Source organism: Rana temporaria, chromosome 1 (assembly GCF_905171775.1).
Source record: "Rana temporaria chromosome 1, aRanTem1.1, whole genome shotgun sequence".
In the NCBI taxonomy this organism is placed as follows: Eukaryota; Metazoa; Chordata; class Amphibia; order Anura; family Ranidae; genus Rana; species Rana temporaria.
In genome coordinates this window covers 385,514,803-385,535,067 of record NC_053489.1, presented here as the reverse complement: position 1 = coordinate 385,535,067, position 20,265 = coordinate 385,514,803, and the positions used below count along the sequence as shown (strand labels likewise).

Sequence of the window (20,265 nt, the reverse complement as noted above, 5' to 3'; positions counted from 1 at the left end):
TTTGGGCAGGACCTCATCTGTTTTCTTTATTAGCTCAAACCAATATGGATTGATTTTCCACTCTCTCTGGGCTCTTTGTCCCCCTAAATTTAAGGTAAGAACCATTGGGGAATGATCTGACACTCCTCTTGGCAGATATACTATCTTTCCCATGATCTGCAACGCTCTATCATTCCCCAAAGCCATATCGATCCTGGAGAGTGTGGGGTGCGAGCTTCTTCCTTACCCAACATAAATTTGTTTAATCTAAACATTACATCCATTTTAAATGGTGGAGGGATATAGATATTTGCTACATACATTATATTATCAATTGAACGATGCAAGAAAATGTATAGGCCATTCTCATCTATGCTGGCCTTTCTGCAGAAAAACTCACCACAGCTCTCACCATAACACTTACTCCTTTGGAATATGAGGAGCATACTGAATAATATTGAATTGGGTATTTCTTGCTCTGTGTTGGATTGTATACTTTGTTAAGTGTGTTTCCTGCAAACAGACCAGCTCTACCCCATATCTCTCCAGCATAGAAAACACTGCTGCTTTTTTTAACTGCTGTCCCCAAGCCCCTGACATTCCATGAGCCTATATTTAATGTTTTACTTTGCATCTGGGGATAGGGGATATATCGTAAAAAGTTGAGGGTACCTATTCAAAAATAAATTAATTAATAATACGTAACTGATCTCTACCTTAATATCCTTTGTTTTATGTTGTACTTCTCTTTTACCATACTTTTTACAATTTTTAGCACAGCAACCCAAAGGGTGTATATACAATCAAAAATTGTTTTTGTGTGAATTTCAAACTCTATCTTACTATAGCAATCATTCTCCCGTTGTGTATTACATTGCAACGTGTTTCTCTGTAATATTCTTTAGTGTTATAACCTTAATTCTTAGACTCTCATTTAATTCATATTTTACATGCATTAATGAACAATTTATTCCTGTGTCACGTCCCCTCTCCCACCCTCCCCTCACCCCCTTCCACCACCCCCCACCCTCCTCCAATATTTACCTGCAGTTTGCTGAATGTCACATTCACTGCATTATTAAACAGGCAGCCAAAGTGTTGTTGACACAGGAAATTAAGGTAAGTCTTCCAGTGGGCATATATACAGTAATTGTAGTATAACAGAGATGTTTTGGTCTCACTTGGAAGGATTTCCTCTCAATACCTGTCCTGGGTACAGAATGTTAGGGAAAACCTCAACAGGGTCAAACAATTTAAAACCTGATAGACATTCCAACCCTTGTTCATTGTAACTACAACTTAAAAAAAGGACTTAATCTTAAAAATGTTTTCCTTACCCAAAGAAAGCTGATGGCAAAAACTGTATCAAGCAAGTGTAAGTACCAATGTACCGCATCTTTTGTGTAACACTCACAATTTGAAGGATTTTAAGCGTGTATTCTGAATGTAGAATATTTACTGTCTCTGTGTTAGCATATTCCTGTGCACATTCCATATTTAGAACACAAGACAGAATGTTCCTTGCTGAGGGGAGAGTCAACCCAGCTGTGACAGAAGTGAGTAAATCTGGTCAAGAACTGTCTCATATCCTGGCTCCTTAGGAGTTCGACTACCTAAAGATTCCTGCAAAATAAAACAAAAATGTTGTTAAGTTGTGGGTAGTGTCCTCTGAGTTTTTTTTGTTGACTTTTGTTCATTGGTGGCCCACTCTGCCCACAAATACAGTATAAATCTACTTATTCATGAATAAACAAATATATATGTTTTACATGCTTGTTTTACCTTGTATTCATTACACCATTTATGGAATTTATAGGTAAGTCCAAAAAAATTTTTTCCCAGAGAGCCATGGCTCTGTTTAATTAAGTACAGGACTCATTGCCCAGGACATGGTAGTTACTAGGGGTGCACTGAAATGGAAATTTCAGAACCGAAACGAAACCGGAAAAAAAAAAATTTTATCCGAAACCGAAAATGACTTTTCTTTTTTCCTATTTCAATTTTTTAAATAATGGCACAGTGGCTGCAAGTGATGGCACAGTGGCTGCGTTTGATGGGCACAGTGGCTGCATGTGATGGCACAGTGGCTGCATGTGATGGCACAGTGGCTGCGTTTGATGGGCACAGTGGCTGCGTTTGATGGCCACAGTGGCTGTGTGTGATGGGCACAGTGGCTGCATGTGATGGGCACAGTGGCTGCATGTGATGGCACAGTGGCTGCATGTGATGGCACAGTGGCTGCATGTGATGGGCACAGTGGCTGCGTTTGATGGGCACAGTGGCTGCATGTGATGGCACAGTGGCTGCATGTGATGGCGCAGTGGCTGCGTTTGATGGGCACAGTGGCATGAGTTTGATGGGCACAGTGGCGACGTGTGTTGGCACAGTGGCTGCATGTGATGGCACAGTGAGGCTGCAATTAATGTTTTTTTTGGTAATCAGAGAAGGCAAGCATGGCTCAATAACACACAAATGTTTTAAAAAAAAAAAAAACTTTGTGTGTTATTGAGCCATACTTGCCTTCTCTGACTACCAAAAAAAACATCAATTGCAGCCTCACTGTGCCACTGTGAAAAAATGGCAGATAACATTTTTTTTTTATCTGTCATTTTTTCATTAAGAAAGTGCTGGTCACCTCAGTCAGTTAAACCCCCCCCCCCCCCGCCCCCCCGAATCCAGCCATTTCGTTCTATGATCTAAGTTCTATTTCTAACTTCTTTAACAGGTGCTGCTAGTGCTTACTTTTTTATCAGCACACTGCTTGCGCTCCGAGTCCTCCCTCGCCTCTGGCCGTGACGTCACGCGGCTCACGCCGCTGGACTACACCAAGAGACTCCCCCATAGGGGGAGTCAAAAATTGAGGAAATGGAGCTAGGACTCTGGTGGAGCGCGATCGGCAGTCGGCACACAATTTGTACAGTGCCACTGCCACTGCCCCCGCTCTGTACTGGTCTGGCGGCCGCGGTCTGTGTGAGTATAAGAACTGCGCCCCCTCCTAGACCAAATGGTACCGCCCACGGAGGGCGTTCATTATCGGCAATTGTAGTGTGTTTCGGCATGGACCCAAAATTGCTATTTTCGGCCGATATGTATCGGCCACCGATATATCGGTGCATCCCTATTATACACTGTGGCCCAGATTCAGAGAGCAATTGCGTCTGCGTAACCATAGTTACGCAGCGCAATTGCTTACTTGCGCCGGCGTAACGACTTCTCCTGATTCAAAGAGCTCGTTACGCCAGCTGCAGGCTAAGATATGCGTGGCATAAGGCTCTTATGTCCTCATATCTTAGGCTGCATTCTTACGTTGGCCGCTAGGGGGCGTTCCCGTTGTGGTCAGCGTATAGTATGCAAATTGCATACTAACGCCGATTCACAACCCTATGCGAGCCCTGTGTACGCAGTTTACGTCGTTTGCGTACGTCGGGTTTCGCGTAAGGCTGCACATGCTAAAAGCAGGGGCAGCCAATGCTAAGGATACCCGTCGTTCCCTTGTCGCAAGGTTTAAATTTTATGTCGTTTGTGTAAGTGAATCGTGAATGGCGCTGGACGCCATTCACGTTCACTTTGAAGCAAATGACGTCCTTGCGACGTCATTTACCGCAATGCACGTCGGGAAAGTTTCCCGACGGAGCATGCGCTCTACGCTTGGCACGGGAACGCGCCTAATTTAACTGATTCCCGCCCCCTACGGGATCATTTACATTAGGCACCCTTACGCAGGGCATTTTTGAGGAGCGCCCACGCAAATTACGTGGCTACTGCTTCATAAATGAAGCGTAGCTCAAATAATTTGCGTAGGCGCAGGGTACAAAGGGTACACTGCGCCTCCGTAAGGAGCGCGCAGCTGTACCTGATTCTACCCCATTATATACAAGTTTGTGTGTGTGTGTGTTTGTGCAGATGACACACCTTTATTTTGTCCAAAAATGTTTTTTCTTCATTCCATAAGTCTTGAAACATTGTTTGGTCTGGTCCACCTTTGTAGAACTCTACCAGCAAAATCTGTCAAATGACAAAAGTATATAAACATATACAGTACAGAGGCATAACTAGAATCTTCAGGGCCCCAGTGCAATAAACCATGAAGGGCCCCATCGACCCTGGCAGGAGCTCTTTCCTCCGAGTCCGGGGCCCTCAATCTCCATTTCTGCATCCTCAGCTGCACACAATGAATGGACAGGAATAGCTCTATACAGAGCTTCCCATTCATTCAAAAACTGAAGCATAGTAAGCACCGTTACTATGCTTCAGTTATGAATGGACACCGTGAGTGCAGTACTGATAACTCACTGTGGCCATCCAGAAAAGGAAGGGGCCAGTGGGGGGGGGGGGCACTCACAGTATATGACAAAAAGACACATAAGATAATAGCATCAATGCCAAGAAGTAAACTTTCTGGTATTTATTTTGCAGCACAAGTGAGTAGAGCTCTGCCCTGCACTGGACATGTGTCACTTACCCCTAACAGGTTATTTTTTGCCCTCTCCAAAACAGACCATGCATAATGCTATCTTACTTGTCTTACTCTAAATAGATGTTTATTTGTTAATTCAAATTTAGTCGGTTGATGCCCTTGTTTTAAGGTTACTAATTTCACCACCATAGATTGGCAATCCCCTTTTAGAAGGTCTTTTTCAGTATTTTAATACTCCTGCAAGGACTAAAACCTTCTAAATAAGTGTAATTTACAGTTTAATGTGTTTGTAAACCCTATTAATGAACTACTCCTATTATGAGGTATTATGCTGCTCTTATGTTCTCTCTTTTGGTCAGTTTAATATACCGCTTTCTCCCATAGGAGTTGCTGGATTTGTTGGGTCTTTTCCCCACACAGCCAAGTAACAGGAATTTTTACACATTATTCATAGGCTCAATGAACGGTCTAGGGGTTTTGGTTTTATTTTTGTTCATTTATGGGATAACTTGGATAGGGACTAGGGATGCATGCCATGCCCAGAACTGAAGCGCTTGAATAAACTTTTGAGGACTTATGTCTATTGCTGCTAAGAATTGATTTCAAATGTGCTGTCTAACCGTGAAAGTGATGGCACAGCTAAGGTAGCAACAAAAAAGGTTACAAACTGAAGATGCAAGTGCTGTTCCTTGTAGAAATGCCGAAACACCTGGCCACTGCTGTCCCAAGCTAGAGATATGGGGTTTCTTCATGCTGCTTTGCACTGTCTCTAAGCTGTCCCCTGTTCCTGGACATGTATAGGTAGATTCAGTAAGGGTTAGGCCGGCTTATCAGTAGATAAGCCAACCTAACTCAGAATCTACGCCGACTTATGTTTAAGGCCCCGTACACACGAGAGGATTATCCGCTGGAAACGGTCCTCCGGACCGTTCCCGCGGATAAATCCTCTGGCGGATTTTGATCTGATGGTTGTACTAACCATCAGATCGAAATCCGCGTGGAATCCATCCGCGGTGACGTGGCCGCGCCGTCGTCGCGATGATGATGCGGCAACGTGCGCGACGCTGGAAGGTAAAGACTTCCACGCATGCGTCGAATCATTACGACGCATGCGAGGGAGGGGATCAGACGGATTGATCCGGTGAGTCTGTACAGACCACCGGATCAATCCGCTGGACAGGATTCCAGTGGATAGATTTCTTAGCATGCTAAGAAATTTTTATCCGCTGGAAATCCATCGGCCTGAAAAATATCCGCGGATAAATATCAGCTGGGCCGTACACACCACAGGATCTATCCGCTGGAACTGATCTGCGGATAAATCCCAGCGGATAGATCCTCTCGTGTGTACGGGGCCTAAGTGTATTCTCAAACAGAGATACGCTTAAACATATCTAAGATACGACGGCTTGCGCCGTCCTATCTTAGGTTGCAATATTGAGGCTGGCCGCTAGGTGGCGCTTCCATTGCGGTCGGCGTAGAATATGTAAATTAGTAGATACGCCGATTCACGAACGTACGCCCGGCCAGTACGAACAGTACATTTACACCGTTTCCGTAAGGCAATATCAGGCCTAAAGTTATTCCATCTAATAGATGGAATAGTAATGTTAAAGTACTATTCCCGCTTCGAAATTCAAAATTTTTACGTTGTTTGCGTAAGTCGTCCGTGAATAGGGATTTACGTCGTTTACGTCCACGTCGAAATCAATAGGCCCGTGCGGCGTACTTAGCCGCAATGCACACTGGGAAATGTAGGCGCCCGGCGCATGCGCAATTGAAAAAAAACTTCAAAAACGTAAGGTCAAGCCCCATAAACATAAAACACGCCCCCTTACACACATCTGAATTAGGCGCCCTTACGCCCGCCCGCTTTAGGCTACGCCGCCGTAACTTAGCAGGCAAGTACTTTTAGAATCAAGTACTTGCCTCGCTAACTTACGGCGGCGTAGCCTAAACACGCTAAGTTACGCCGCAGCAACTTTGCACCATTCTCTCTGAATCTACCTATGTCTGTCTTGGGGTAGGTTGAAATGGAAGTTACTCACTCAATCCCTTTAAGTTGTTCCTGGAATCCAAGAGACTGGTGTATGGCACTCTGCTATATAGGCCAGGCCTTGCTTCTCAGGGTGGCTTCAGCTAGCTGAGGCTGGTCAAGGTTGTGAGGCTCCCAGCTGCTCCCTCTTTCCTCTGTCTTCTTCCTCGTCTATTTTAGAGCACCCCCCCCCCCTCAGCACAGCGGTGCCCTCCAGGCAATTAGTTCCTGGACTCTGCTCTCTGACTGTCAGGCTTTTTATGGGACTGTTTCCCCACCTACTGAGCCCTGCCTCCTCAGGGATTGGTGGGAGCTCCATAAATATTCAGGCTGCAGCCTCAGTTCCTACTCCCTCTAAGTTATAGAACTATCCAGTGCCACAGCCTTGAAGCACTACATAGTTTAAAGCACGCTGATCCCTGCTTCTCTGCCTGCAGATGAGCCAATTAAATTTACCGCAGCTAGGATTACATACATATCATTTAAAGTGTTTTGTCATACCTGTTTGATATGTGCACAAAATACCTATTCATCCTTAGATCTTCGGTAGTAAACTGCGGCTTGCAAAGAAAAAATCTTCTGCAAAGGCAAAAACATAATGTGCTACCATGCATCTGAATGAAGCTCTCCAGCGGTGCGCTGTCACCGCTGACAGAGCTTCCATCTTCCCCCCGGTCTTCTGTCCAGGTTAACGGGCTCCGGCTTATCAGTGGCTGGGGCTGCCCGCAGGGGTTGACGTCACTCCCGTGTGTGCGCGCACGGAGCTCTGAAGGTCGGGCAAGGTGACGTCAATGGCTGCAACCAGTGAGAAGATCTCCTAAACACCGCGGGCCAGATTCAGGTAGATCGGAGCATCTTTGTGCCGGCGTAGCGCATCTCATATGCGCTACGCCAACGTATCCCAGAGAGGCAAGCAGAGTATTCACAAAGCACTCGCTCCCTACATTGTGCCAGCGTAACGTAAATCATTCAGCGTAAGCCCGCCTAATTCAAAGTAGGTGGACAGTGGGCATGATCCATTTAAATGAACCGTGACCCCATGCAAATGATGGTCCGAACGAACGGCGCATGCGTGCGCATGCTCAGAATCACGTCGAACATACTCCCTAAGATACGACGGCTCAATGCCTAAGACGTGAACGTAACCTACGCCCAGCCCCATTCACGTACTACTACGTAAACGACGTAAAATACAACGGGTGTTCCGTCGTCCATACCTTTGCATGAGATGCGCCTCCTATATGTGGAATAACTTTACGCCGGACGTACGCCTTACGTAAACGGCGTAGCTTACTGCGACGGGCGCAAGTACGTTCGTGAATCAGCGTATCTCGGTCATTTACATATTTAACGCGTAAATCAATGGTAGCGCCCCTTGCGGGCAGCGTAAATATGCGCCCAAGATACGACGGCGTAGGGAACAAACGTCGGTCGGACGAAGCCACATTTCAGGCGTATCTTGCATTAAGAATCAGGCGCATAGATACGACGGCGCATCTGTGCATTTACGCGGTGTATCTCAAGATGCGTCAGCGTAAGTGTTACCTGAATCTGGCCCCGCAAGTTTAGGAGATATTCAAGGTACCTGCAGGTAAGCTTTATTATAGGTTTACCTGTAGGTACAAGTCCAAAAAACAAAAAGCTTGCTGACAACTTCATGTACACTCTACCTGTGCTGTACTCTTATCAGTTAGCATTCTCTGTTTTCTCCAAGCACTACAGAAACCTCCCCTTTGTTATAAAAAAGAAGAGGTGTAGTCCTAACATATTTTCTGAAGATCATGTTGATCTGTAGATACAGTACAAACAGTAAATGTTATAACCCCAAGATGGGATAGCATACTGGCAGGATTATCATGTAAAAAATATGGGGAAAAGAGTCTAAAAAAAGAACCCTAAGGGCACTTTCACACTGTGGCGCTGGGGCGTTGGCGGTAATAGGGGCACTTTTAACCCCCGCTAGCGGGTGAAAAAGGGTTAATGCTGGCCATTGTCCTAAGGATGCTGCTTGCAGGACTTTTTTTCCCAACCTGCAAGCGCACTGCTCCAGTTTGAAAGCACTCAGGCTTTCAAACTGGAGAGGCAGGGGAGACATTTTTCAGGTGCTTTACAGGTGTGAAAGTAACCTAATGCATTTATCACATCTAAGGACTGGTATGCTGTAATGTGTTATTTTATTATTATTTTTTTTTTTAATGATTGGCAGGCAGTTTGCGCATCAGAATGATGTTCAGGCTCAGCATTAGGTTGCGTCTAGATTCCAGCTCCCATCCAGAGTTGCAGGGAAAGGTATCAACAGAAGTGGAGTGCAGCGATGGGTCGGACTTAAGTGGCAGGGGGGTCACATTGCAACACACTGATCGCACAGCTGCAAATCACTCCACCGGAGGACCAACAATGCATTCACTGCCGTGTTGCCGCGCTGTTATTGTCTGTATCAATTGTTCAGCGGCACTCTGTAAATGATGGATTGGACCACCATCCTTATCTATGTCACAGGGTCCTAGAAAATCTAGTCTATTAGCCTTTTTTCCACATTTTTTATAATCCAAATTTATTGTCTTCCCTTACTTCTCCATAATCCTGTAACACTGACTTTTACAATACGGCCCCATTCACACCCCAGCACAGTGGCTGTTCATCTATTAAGGGCGCACAGGCACCGCCTGCTCACTCCAGCCACCCCCTATATGAATATTCATTTTTTTACTGAATTTTCAGTCTTTTTTATTTTATAGCGAAAAAAACAAAACAGTGGCCCAGATTCAAGAAGCACTTGCGCCCGCGCAACCATAGTTGCGCGGCGCAAGTGCTTACTTGCTCCGGTGTAACGAGTGCTCCTGATTCAGGAACCTCGTTACACCGAATGCAGCCTAGGATGTGATAAACATAAGCCTCCTTATGCCTTCACATCCCAGGCTACATTCTTGCGTTGGCCGCTAGGGGGCGCGGCCTTTGTGATCGGCGTGTAGTATGCAAATTGCATACTACCACCGATTCACAAAAGTTGCGCGGGCCCTGCCTACGCAAGGTACGGAGTTTCCGTACGGCGCCTTTAGCATAAGGTTGCTCCTGCTAATAGCAGGCGCAGCCAATGCTAAAGTATAGCTGCGCCTCCCGCTCGCGACGTTCAAATTTAACGTCGTTTACGTAAGTGAACCGTGAATGGCGCTGGACGCCATTCACGTTCACTTACAAGCAAATGACTTGCCGCAATGCACGTCGGGAAAGTTTCCCGACGGAGCATGCGCTGTTCGCTCGGCGCGGGAGCGCGCCTAATTTAAATGATTCCCGCCCCCGGCGGGATCATTTACATTAGGCAGCCTTGCGCCCGGCTGCTTAGCATATTGCCCGCGCAATTTACGGAGCAACTGCTCCGTGAATCGCGGGCAAAGCGCAATATTTGCGTGGGCGCAGAGAAAAAAATTTGCTCTTTGCCCACGCAAATATTGCGCGATTCTACTTGAATCTGGGCCAGTGGTGATTAAATACCACCAAAAGAAAGCTTTATTAGTGTGAAAAAAAGGACAAAAATTTCATATAGGTACAGTGTTGTATGAAAGCTGAAAATTGGTCTGGTTATTAAGGGGGTTTAAGTGCCCAGTTGTCAAGTGGTTAAAGCCTATGGCTCTAATCAGGTACTTCAAAAATACACCCCCGCTGCTGTAATTCAGGCACCCAGCATCTGAATAGGGGGTGGCGGTGGCGGCCATGGATAGAGTCATGCAATGCATTTTTTCTTTGTTTCTGTTATAAAATTGTACAACTTAGTAATTTTTCTTCATACATTTTGGCCAAAATTGATACTGCTACATATCTTTGGTAAAAATAAGTACAAATCAGTGCATATTATTTGGTCTTTGTGAAAGTTATAGTCCCGGATTCACAAAGCACTTACGCCGACGTATCTCGAGTTACGCCGCGTAAGTGCAAATATGCGCCGTCGTATCTATGCGCCGTGCCCACAAACCGAGATACGCCTAAAAATAGGCTTCATCCGACCAACGTAACTCGCGTACGCCGGCGTATCTTTGGCGCATATTTACGCTGGACGCATTTGGCGCTCCCATTGATTTTATATTCAAATATGCAAATGAGGGATATACGCCGTTTCACAAAGTACTTGCGCCCGGCGCAGGCTACGCGATGTGGGTGTAAGTTGTACGTCCGGTCTAAAGTTATTCCTCATAAAGCAGGTGTAACTCAGCAACCACACTTGCAGGACAACACATCTGTATGCCAACATGCCAGGGGCAGCCATGGTCATAGCACTACTGCGTCCACAGGCACGGAAGAGGGCACGGGAGAGGATATACCGAACACGCATGAACGTCTTTGGCATGGGGGAATCGGAGGTGTATCGCATCTTCAGATTCAGCCCTGATGCCATCCTGGAATTAGCCACAGCCCTGCATGATGAAATCACCAGCCAGACACAACGCTCACATGCAGTGCAGCCACTGGTCAAAGTACTGGCAACACTCCATTTCCTCGCCAGTGGATCGTTCCAACGTACAAGTGGAGTCGTGTCTGGGATGTCACAATCCACCATGAGCAGATGCGTGCACCAGGTTGTCCCGGCAATCCTCACATGCATGTCCCACCACATCATCAAACCCACCCATGAGCACCTGCGGCAGAAGGGAATGCATGATTTATACAGAATTGCCGGATTCCCACGCACCGAGGGGGCCATTGATACCGCAATCGTAAGCAGTGGCATTCCATCAACGTACAGGTGATAGCCGATGCCCAATGCCTCATATGGCACGTCCGTGCCAAACACCCAGGGGCCAGCCACGACAGCTACGTATACCCCAACAGAATTCGAACAGAACGTGTACAGGGACAGCTGGCTGGTTGGTGAGTGACATGGGTGTCAGGCATGACTGTCCGACCCCATGATGCAGACATTGCGAGGGGCACATGCAAGACTAACATCCTCCTGTTTTTTTCCTAACAGGTGACTCTGCATATGCACTTGGGCCCCATCTCCTGACTCCATACCGGAATCCCCAAACCAGAGGAGAGAGAAGATACAATGCTGCACACATACGTACCCGTGCAGTGGTGGAGCGCACATTTGGCATCCTGAAGTCCCGTTTCCAATGCCTGGATAAGTCCGGGGGGACCCTGTTGTATTCCCCAAACTTCTTGTGCCAGATCATCGGTGCATGTTGCGTGCTGCACAACTACGCCATGAGAAAGTGCCTGGAGATTAACATATGTGATGACCTGACCCCCGAACCAGACAGTCCCCCCCTGCCCGAGGCTACCCCATCTGCTGAGGGAACAGCAGTCAGGAGTTGCCTCGTGGAACGCATCTTTGCACGTTAAAAACACACATTCATCATAGTACACGGACAATGCACGCATGCACACCACTGTGGTCCCTAGCTCACAGTCCACCATGCAGGACTTGGGAGCAGCAACGCCATGCCAAGGCCCCAATGGTGTTGCTGTCCATTCATACCACATTCACACGGTCGTGGGGATAACCTCTCCCCGACCACCTAAGGTGACACGCCTTGCTGGCAGGAATATCACCCACACATTCACACACCAGTCACACTGTAGCCTGCACTACTGACCGTAAATAATAATAATAAAAGGGATCATGCCATTGGCCGACATGGCATGCCCTTATAGGAGGACAGCACATCCTTCTGTGCATGTCTCCCAAAAAAAAAAGCTCATAGTCTGAGCAAACAAAAAAAAAAGAGCACTCATTTGCCCTCTCGTGGGCCAGGCCTGGTGCCACGGCTACGGCTCCTCAGTTGTCTGGTTGGAGCCTCGGGTGGGGGGGGGTGGGGCATCAGGAGGAGGATTATCCCCTGGTCTGTCACTCCTAGCAGATGCTGGCTGCATGCCCTCCAACGCAAGGGCAATGCGGGTGAGGACAGAGTTCGTCTCTGCCTGCATCCCTAGCTGGCGGGTGGTGGTCTGCCGCTGGTGGCGCCTGGTCTGCCTTCCCTCCGCCTCGATGGCAGCAGTGTTGGCCTGTATAGCCATTCCCAGGCTCTTCACCTCTGCCACGAGGCCTGCTGCTGTGGCCTGCAGCTCCCCAATGGCCAGGGTATGTCGCTCCAGGCTGGCCTGCACATTAGAGCCCTGGTCACCAGATGGTGAGGGACCCCCTGCCACCATGTGGTCCCGCATGACCTCCAGGGTCTGGGCTTGGTCACCCATGCAGGTCACCATGGCTGCACAGTTAGCGCTCACATCCTGCAGGCAGTCAGAGATCGAGCTGCTCTGCTCAGCCTGCTGCATGAGGCACTGCTGCACAGTGGCTGCGGTGCCCTGCACAGCCAGTGTGCATTCAGCCTGGGTCTTGGCCAAGGAGGCCAGGCTGTCAGCCACACGGCGCAGGTCACTGGCAAGAGCACCCATGTGGCGTGTCTCCCGGCCCTGCTCCCTCACCAGCCCTTCTTGAAGGGATTCGGGTACACCCCTGGTCTTTCGTATAGCCTTCCTGGGGGATAAAGAGGCTGGGTAGCCCTGGAGGGGGTTCCCCTGGATGGGGTAGCCCTGGAGGGGGTTCCCCTGATGCGGGTGGCCCTTGAGGGGCTTCCCCTGGTGGGAGTGTCCCTTGAGGGGTTTCCCCTGATGGGGGTGGCCCTTGAGGGGCTTCCTCTGATGGGGGTGGCCCTTGAGGGGCTTCCTCTGATGGGGGTGGAGGTCTCGGAGGTTCCAGGGAAGATGTTATCATCCTCGAGGTAGAGACTTTCATCCAGATCAACATGCTCCTCCTCAACTTCCTCTAGAGGAGAGGTGTGGGCACTCTCCTCTGGGGATGGCGTGGGTCGTCCAGCAGCAGACGATGGCCCCGCTCCCTCCAGCACATCTGTGGATGACACAAAGCATTCACATGTTGGTGGACCCACACACTTGTCACATGTTCCCTTGCACCCCCTCAGGCCCCGTACACACGACCAAACATGTATGCTGAAACTGGTCCGCGGGCCAGTTTCAGCATACATGTTCGGTCGTGTGTAGGCGCGAGCGGGCCGAATTCCAGCAAACATTTGCCCGCCGGGCCTTTTCCCAGCGGGCAAATATTCCTGGACGTGTTTTAAAACCGTCCGCTGGAATCCTGCCCGCTCGGACATGTACGGTCGTCAGTACAGACCTACCGTACATGTCCGAGCGCCCGCCGTCCCTCGCATGCGTCGAATGACTTCGACGCATGCGTGGAAGCCTTTAAATGGCAGGCCCGCCCACGTCGCCGCGTCATCGTCGCGGCGACGACGCGGACACGCCACGCGTAGTGTTTACACGCGGACTTCTGTACGATGGTTAGTACAACCATCGTACAGAAGCCCTCTGGCAGGCATGTACGGTGAAAACGGTCCGACGGACCGGTTTCACCGTACATGTTTGCTCGTGAGTACCCGGCCTAACATGCTACACACCGGATGGGGGATAAAAAACACTTACCTGTCCTCAAGGCCTGTTCACCGGAGTCAAAGCCCTCCAGGCCCTCCACTTGCTCCCGCTCCAGACATCTGGCAATCACCTCCTCATCGGCAGTCAGCCTGACAGTACTGGCTGGTCCGCCTCCCGTGCCCCTGACGGGCCTCTTCACCTTGGCCATCTTATCTCTGACCTGACGACGCATATCAAGGGCATTGACCTCCAGGGTGACCTCCTGGAGGATCTCTTCCTTCCTGCGCTTACTGGTCATGCCACTCTGTGCGCCACTGAGGTACACATCGTACCTAGAGATGGCAGAGATCAGGAACGCCCTCTCCTCAGAAGAAATGTTTTCTTCCTCCTCTCCCTCTCAGGAGCAGACATCACTCAGAATGCAAAAGTACCTGCACCACAGAAGACAAGCTGCTGGTGTACTTTTGCGCTCGACGGGCGCATGTCTGGGCGTATTTATGCTCTCGGCGTAAGCAGTGGGCCGGCGTATCTTAGGGGTTACTCCGGGCGTGGTTGTGAGCATGCGCAGAGGGGTACGGGACATACGTCCACGTCACTGCGCATGCGCCGTTTGCGATATACGCCGGACGTAAACCACTGCACCACGCTCGGACCATCATTTGCATTGGGTCACGCCCACTTACACTTACGCTGGCCTGCGCCTTCGAAAATACTCTACGCTGGCTCATCTTGGTGAGCAATGGCTTGCTGAATGCAGTGCATGCCTCTCCGCGCTGCGCCGGTGTAGCGTAAAAGAGATACGCTACGGCGGCATAAATATGCGCCGATGTATGTGAATCATAGAGTCCACAAGCTATGGTGCCAATATCTGAAAATGTATCACACCTGAAGTACTGATGGCCTGTGATGAAAAAAATTGACATTTTCTGTGAAGTAAAAAATGACGTTTTTGAAACTTCAATTTTCAAAGACGAAGTTGCCTACACACCATCGTTTTTTTCACAATGTTCTAGCAAAGCGAGGTTACGCTCACCACGTTTTTCCATTGAAGCTTGCTTCATAAGTAGCTTCTGGGCATGCGCGGGTGTAAAAACGTCGTTTTAAACAACGTTTTTTGCTACACACGGTCAATTTCTGTGAAGTAAAAAAACAACGTTTTGAAAAACGACACATAAAATTGAAGCATGCTTCAATTTTTTTTGGTCGTTTTTTACAAGACATAAAACAACGTTTTCCCCCACACACGGTCAATTAAAGTGACGTTTTTAAAAACGTCGTTTTTTTTCATCACATAAAGTGATGGTGTGTACGGGGCATCACATGCCAGAAAAGTACAAATACCCCCAAAATTACCCATTTTTAAAAGGAAGACATTCCAATGTATTTAGAAGGAGGCATGGTGAGTTTTTTGAAGTTATCATTTTTTTCCCCACAATTCTTTGCAAAATCAAGATTTTTTTTTCTTTAATTTTTTTTTCATAAAATTGTCATATTAGCAGGTTATTTCTCACACACAGCATATGCCTACCACAAATTACACACCAAAACACTATTCCTCCCGAGTATGGCGATACCACATGTGTGAGACTTTTACACAGCGTGGACACATACAGAGGCCCAACATGCAGGGAGCACCTTCAGGCGTTCTGGAGCACCCAGGCCAATTCTGGCATTTCTCTCCTACATGTAAAAATCATAATTTATTTGCTAGAAAATTACATAGAACCCCAAAACATTATATATATTTTTTAGCAAAGACCCTAGAGAATACAATAGCAGTTGTTGCAACTTTTTATCTCGCACGGTATTTGCGCAGCAATTTTTGGAATAAAACTGTTTTGCACTTTAAAAAACAAAACAGTAAAGTTAGCCCAATGTTTTTGCATAATGTGAAAGATGAAGTTACGCCGAGTAAATAGATACCTAACATGTCACCCTTCAAAATTGCTTGTGGAATGGCACCAAACTTCTCTACTTAAAAATCCCCATAGGCGACGCTTTAATTTTTTTTACTGGTAACATGTTTTGAGTTACAGAAGAGGTCCAGGGCCAAAATTATTGCTCTCACTCTAACGTTCGCAGCAATACCTCACATGTGTGGTTTGAACACCGTTTTTATATGTGGGCGGGACTTACATATGCGTTCGCTTCTGCATGCGAGCACGGGACAGGGGCGCTTTAAAAAAAATATATATTTTTTTTACTTAAAAAGCTGATATCTGAATGATGCCTGTAGATGCAGGCATCATTCAGATATCCCCACACAAAGTCAAGGACGTCATATGACGGCTGGCGGGCGGGAAGTGGTTAAAGGTTGTTTTTTTTAACACAAAGTTGTCCATTTATACAATGTTTCTAACACATAGCATGTACATACCAAAAATGTCACCCCAAAATAGATACTCCTACTCCTCCTGAGTACGGCGATACCACATGTGTGAGACTTCCATGGGCCTGGCCACATACAGAGGCCCAGTACAGCCGAGCATGGCAGAGCATGGCCAAAGTATGGCCGGGTATCACCGAGTATAGCTGGGTATGGCAGAGTATGGCAGGGTATGGCAGAGTATGGCAGAGTATGGCAGGGTATTGCAGGGTATGGCAGGGTATTGCAGAGTATGGCAGGGTATTGCAGAGTATGGCAGGGATAGCTGAGCATGGATGAATGGATAGCTGGATCTGTGACTGCAATTGTCACAGGGCAGCCAGCCCACAGCGCTGCTGCCACCTGCTCTCTCCCCCTCTCCTCTCACACTGTACCGATGGGTACAGAGAGGGGAGAAAGGAACCGGCATCATGACATGATGCCAGTTTGTTTACAAGTGATCGCTCCGTCATTTGGCAGAGCGATCACGTGGTTAACGGCCGCTATCAGCAGCATTTTACAGTGATCTGTGATGTACCGGGTCCCCTGGAGACCTGTTCTGCCATCATTCAAATCCTGTAGAAGGACTATATTAAGGTAAGTTTTCTCCTTTAACATCACATTCTATTGGCCAGATTTACAGAGAGTTACGCCGGCGTATCAGTAGATACGCTGTAGTAACTCTGAATCTGCGCCGTCGTAAATTTAAGCGTATTCTGGAAACCAGATACGCTTAAATTAGGCTAAGATACGAGCGGCGTAAGTCTCCTACGCCGTCGTATCTTAGGGTGCAATTTTTCCGCTGGCCGCTAGGTGGCGCTTCCGTTGAGTTCGGCGTAGAATATGTAAATGACTAGATACGCCGATTCACGAACGTACGTGCGCCCGTCACAGTAAAGATACGCCATTTCCGTAAGAGGTACGCCGGCGTAAAGATAAAGCTGCCCCCTAGGTGGCCTAGTCAATCTTAAGTATGGCCGTCGTTCCCGCGTCGAAATTTGAAAATTTTACTTTGTTTGCGTAAGTCGTACGTGAATGGGGCTGGACGTAATTTACGTTCACGTCGAAACCAATACGTCCTTGCGGCGTACTTTGGAGCAATGCACACTGGCATATGTACATGGACGGCGCATGCGCCGTTCGTAAAAAACGTCAATCACGTCGGGTCACCACCCATTTACATAAAACACGCCCCCCTCATTTGAATTAGGCGCGCTTACGTCGGCCCCATTTACGCTACGCCGCTGTAAGTTAGGAGGCAAGTGCTTTGTGAATACAGCACTTGCCTCTCTGACTTACGGCGGTGTAGCGTATATACGATACGCTATGCCGCCGGAAAGATGCGCCGCCGTACCTGAATCTGGCTATATGTATTTAATGTATGCTAATGTATTGTATTTATTTTATCCTTCCCTAATTACCATGATTGTAATATTCTGTGATTGTCCCCATGCATAATGTAAGTTTTAAATGCTCCTTTTTTGGCCTTCATGCATAGTTGCCTTCACAAACCTCTCCAGCATGCTATCCTGGGCCCCATACACACCTAGCCTAGTCACCTAACAATGTATTTTGTCAGCTCCATTGTAGTGCTTTACCCTAAAAATGTGTAAAAATTTTATTTTTCTCATTAGTTTCAGGTAGAGTGGTAGATGATTTTTTTGGGGCTCCCAAACTCAGCTAGAACCCTGCCCCCCCCCCCAAAGGTGTACAAATATTATTTTTCTCAATAATTTCAGGTAGTGGCAGAGGCTTTTTTTGTACTCCCAAATTCAGCTAGAACCCCCTCCCCCCTAAAATGTGTACAAATGTTATTTTTCTCATTAATTTCAGGTAGCGTGGCAGAGGATTTTTTTTGGACTCTCAAACTCAGCTAGAACCCCCTAAAATGTGTACAAATTGTTCTCATTATTTTCAGGTAGAGTGGTAGAGGCTTTTTTTTGGGGCTCCCAAACTCAGCTAGAACCCCCCCCCCCCCCATAAAATGTGTACAAATGTTATTTTTCTCATAAATTTCAGGTAGAGTGGCAGAGGCTTTTTTTTGGGCTCCCAAACTCAGCTAGAACCCCCCCCCCCCCCCCAAAATGTGTACAAAGTTATTTTTCTCATTCATTTCATGTATAGTGGCAGAGGCTTTTTTTTGGGGCTCCCAAACTCAGCTAGAACCCCCCCCCCCCCCCGAATTTTTACAATGGTCCATCAGAGGGGGTGAGGAATCTGATAAGTGGACCTTATATATTTGTCTTTAAATACTCCTTAAAATAAATGTTATACTGATGTTGGCCAAGAATGCTTGCAATGTTATGTTCAAAAGTACTAAAATATTTTTCTCTTGTTTTACTCCACAGTTTCCTTCCACACCACAGGAATGGCAGACTGTGGCATCCCAGTTTGCCACGCGGTGGGACTTTCCCAACTGTGGAGGGGCAATAGATGGGAAGCACGTCCGCATCGTGCCACCACCCCATTCTGGTTCTTACTACTACAATTACAAGGGGTTCCACAGTATAGTGATGATGGCGATGGTGTCGGCGACATATGAATTCCTATATGTGGATGTGGGAAAAAATGGCCGGATGTCCGATGGCGGAGTATTTTCCAAGACGGAGTTCTCCCTACGTCTACGGAGTGGTGGCCTGGAATTGCCACCTGCGTCAGAGAACGTTGAGGGACTACCGTTTGTCTTCGTGGCAGATGAAGCATTTGGACTTGGAACCCATTTGATGAGGCCATTTCCCTAAAGGACCCTCACCCCTGAGGTGTTTAATTATCGGCTGGCCAGAGCCAGAAGAGTGGTCAAAAATGCATTTGGCATAATGGCCAGCCGGTTCAGCCTGTTTCAGACCTCAATTAATCTGGCAGAGTATAAACGCAACCATGTAGTAATGGCGTGCTGTGTGTTGCACAATTTTTTAATAAAAAATTTGCAAAATTACATGGCATCAGTTGGGCCTGAGGCCGCACTTCATGACCATGATCAAAAAAGCCATAAGAGACTTGGTCCGAGTGGTAAAGGCAAAAAGAAAACCTTCCATCCGTCTTTGCATGAGATTATTGGGAAAGATGGTAGCATGTCCCTTACGCCCAGTTTCACTCAAGATCGTTACAGGGCAGGATTCTGTCAGCTTGGAACAAGGATGGGGGCAGTGCTAGAAGAAGCATCTACCCAGGGAAAGTGGTCCGGGGACAAAAAGCTCCTACCCATCAACATTTTGGAGATTCGGGCAATTCATCTGTCCCTCAAAGTTTGGTCTTGCAGACTGCAAGGCTGGCCTGTTCGGGTTCAATCTGACAATGCTACGGCCATAGCCTATATCAATCACCAAGGAGGCACCAGAAGTCTGGATGCCCAAAAAGAGGTGAATCACCTCTTGGCCTGGGCAGAAAGGCATATTCCTAGCCTATATGCAGTCTGCATTCCAGAGGTAGAAAATTGGCAGGCAAATTTTTCAAGCCGCCAGCAACTGAGTCCAGGAGAATGGTCTCTACACCCAGACATATTTCAAATCGTATGTCAGAAATGGGGAACCCCAGATGTGGACCTGTTGGCTTCCAGGTTCAACGCAAAACTGGACAGTTTTGTGTCAAGAACAAGAGATCCCTATGCTCAAGGCTCAGATGCCCTGACAATCCCATGGGATCGGTATTCCCTGATTTATGCGTTCCCTCCAGTACTGCTCCTCCCACGATTCCTTCAGAGGGTCAAGAAGGAAGGAAAGTCTGTAATTTTGGTCACCCTGGCTTGGCCCAGGAGACCCTGGTACGCAGAAGTCATAAGGGTGGCAGTAGGAAGACCTTGGATTCTGCCATTACACCCAGATCTATTATCACAGGGTCCAATATTCCATCCTGCCTTACAAAGTCTAAATTTGACGGTTTGGCTGTTGAGACCCACATTCCGAAGAAACATGGGCTCTCTGGACCAGTCCTATCGACACTGGTTAATGCTAGGAAGCTGGACTCCAGGATCATCTACTTCAGAATCTGGAAGGCACATGTTTCCTAGTGTGAACCCAGAAAGTGGCATCCTAGGAAGTTTGCCATTAATAGGATTCTTGACTTTCTTCAGTTGGGCTTAGATAT

At 47.6% G+C, this 20,265-nt stretch overlaps 1 protein-coding gene across 1 annotated transcript in view; it reads right to left on the bottom strand.

The window, feature by feature from the left end:
• Window positions 1–1,417: 1,417 nt before the first annotated feature.
• LOC120911588 (MPN domain-containing protein-like) overlaps window positions 1,418–20,265 on the bottom strand; it is a 74,839-nt gene continuing 55,991 nt past the window's right edge. The window contains exons 2-3 of the mRNA XM_040322537.1: window positions 3,892–3,984; window positions 1,418–1,602 (exon numbers count right to left, since the gene is read on the bottom strand). Coding sequence (XP_040178471.1) covers window positions 1,516–1,602; window positions 3,892–3,984 — 180 coding nt within the window. The 3' untranslated portion in view covers window positions 1,418–1,515. The remainder of the gene's footprint in view (window positions 1,603–3,891; window positions 3,985–20,265) is intronic.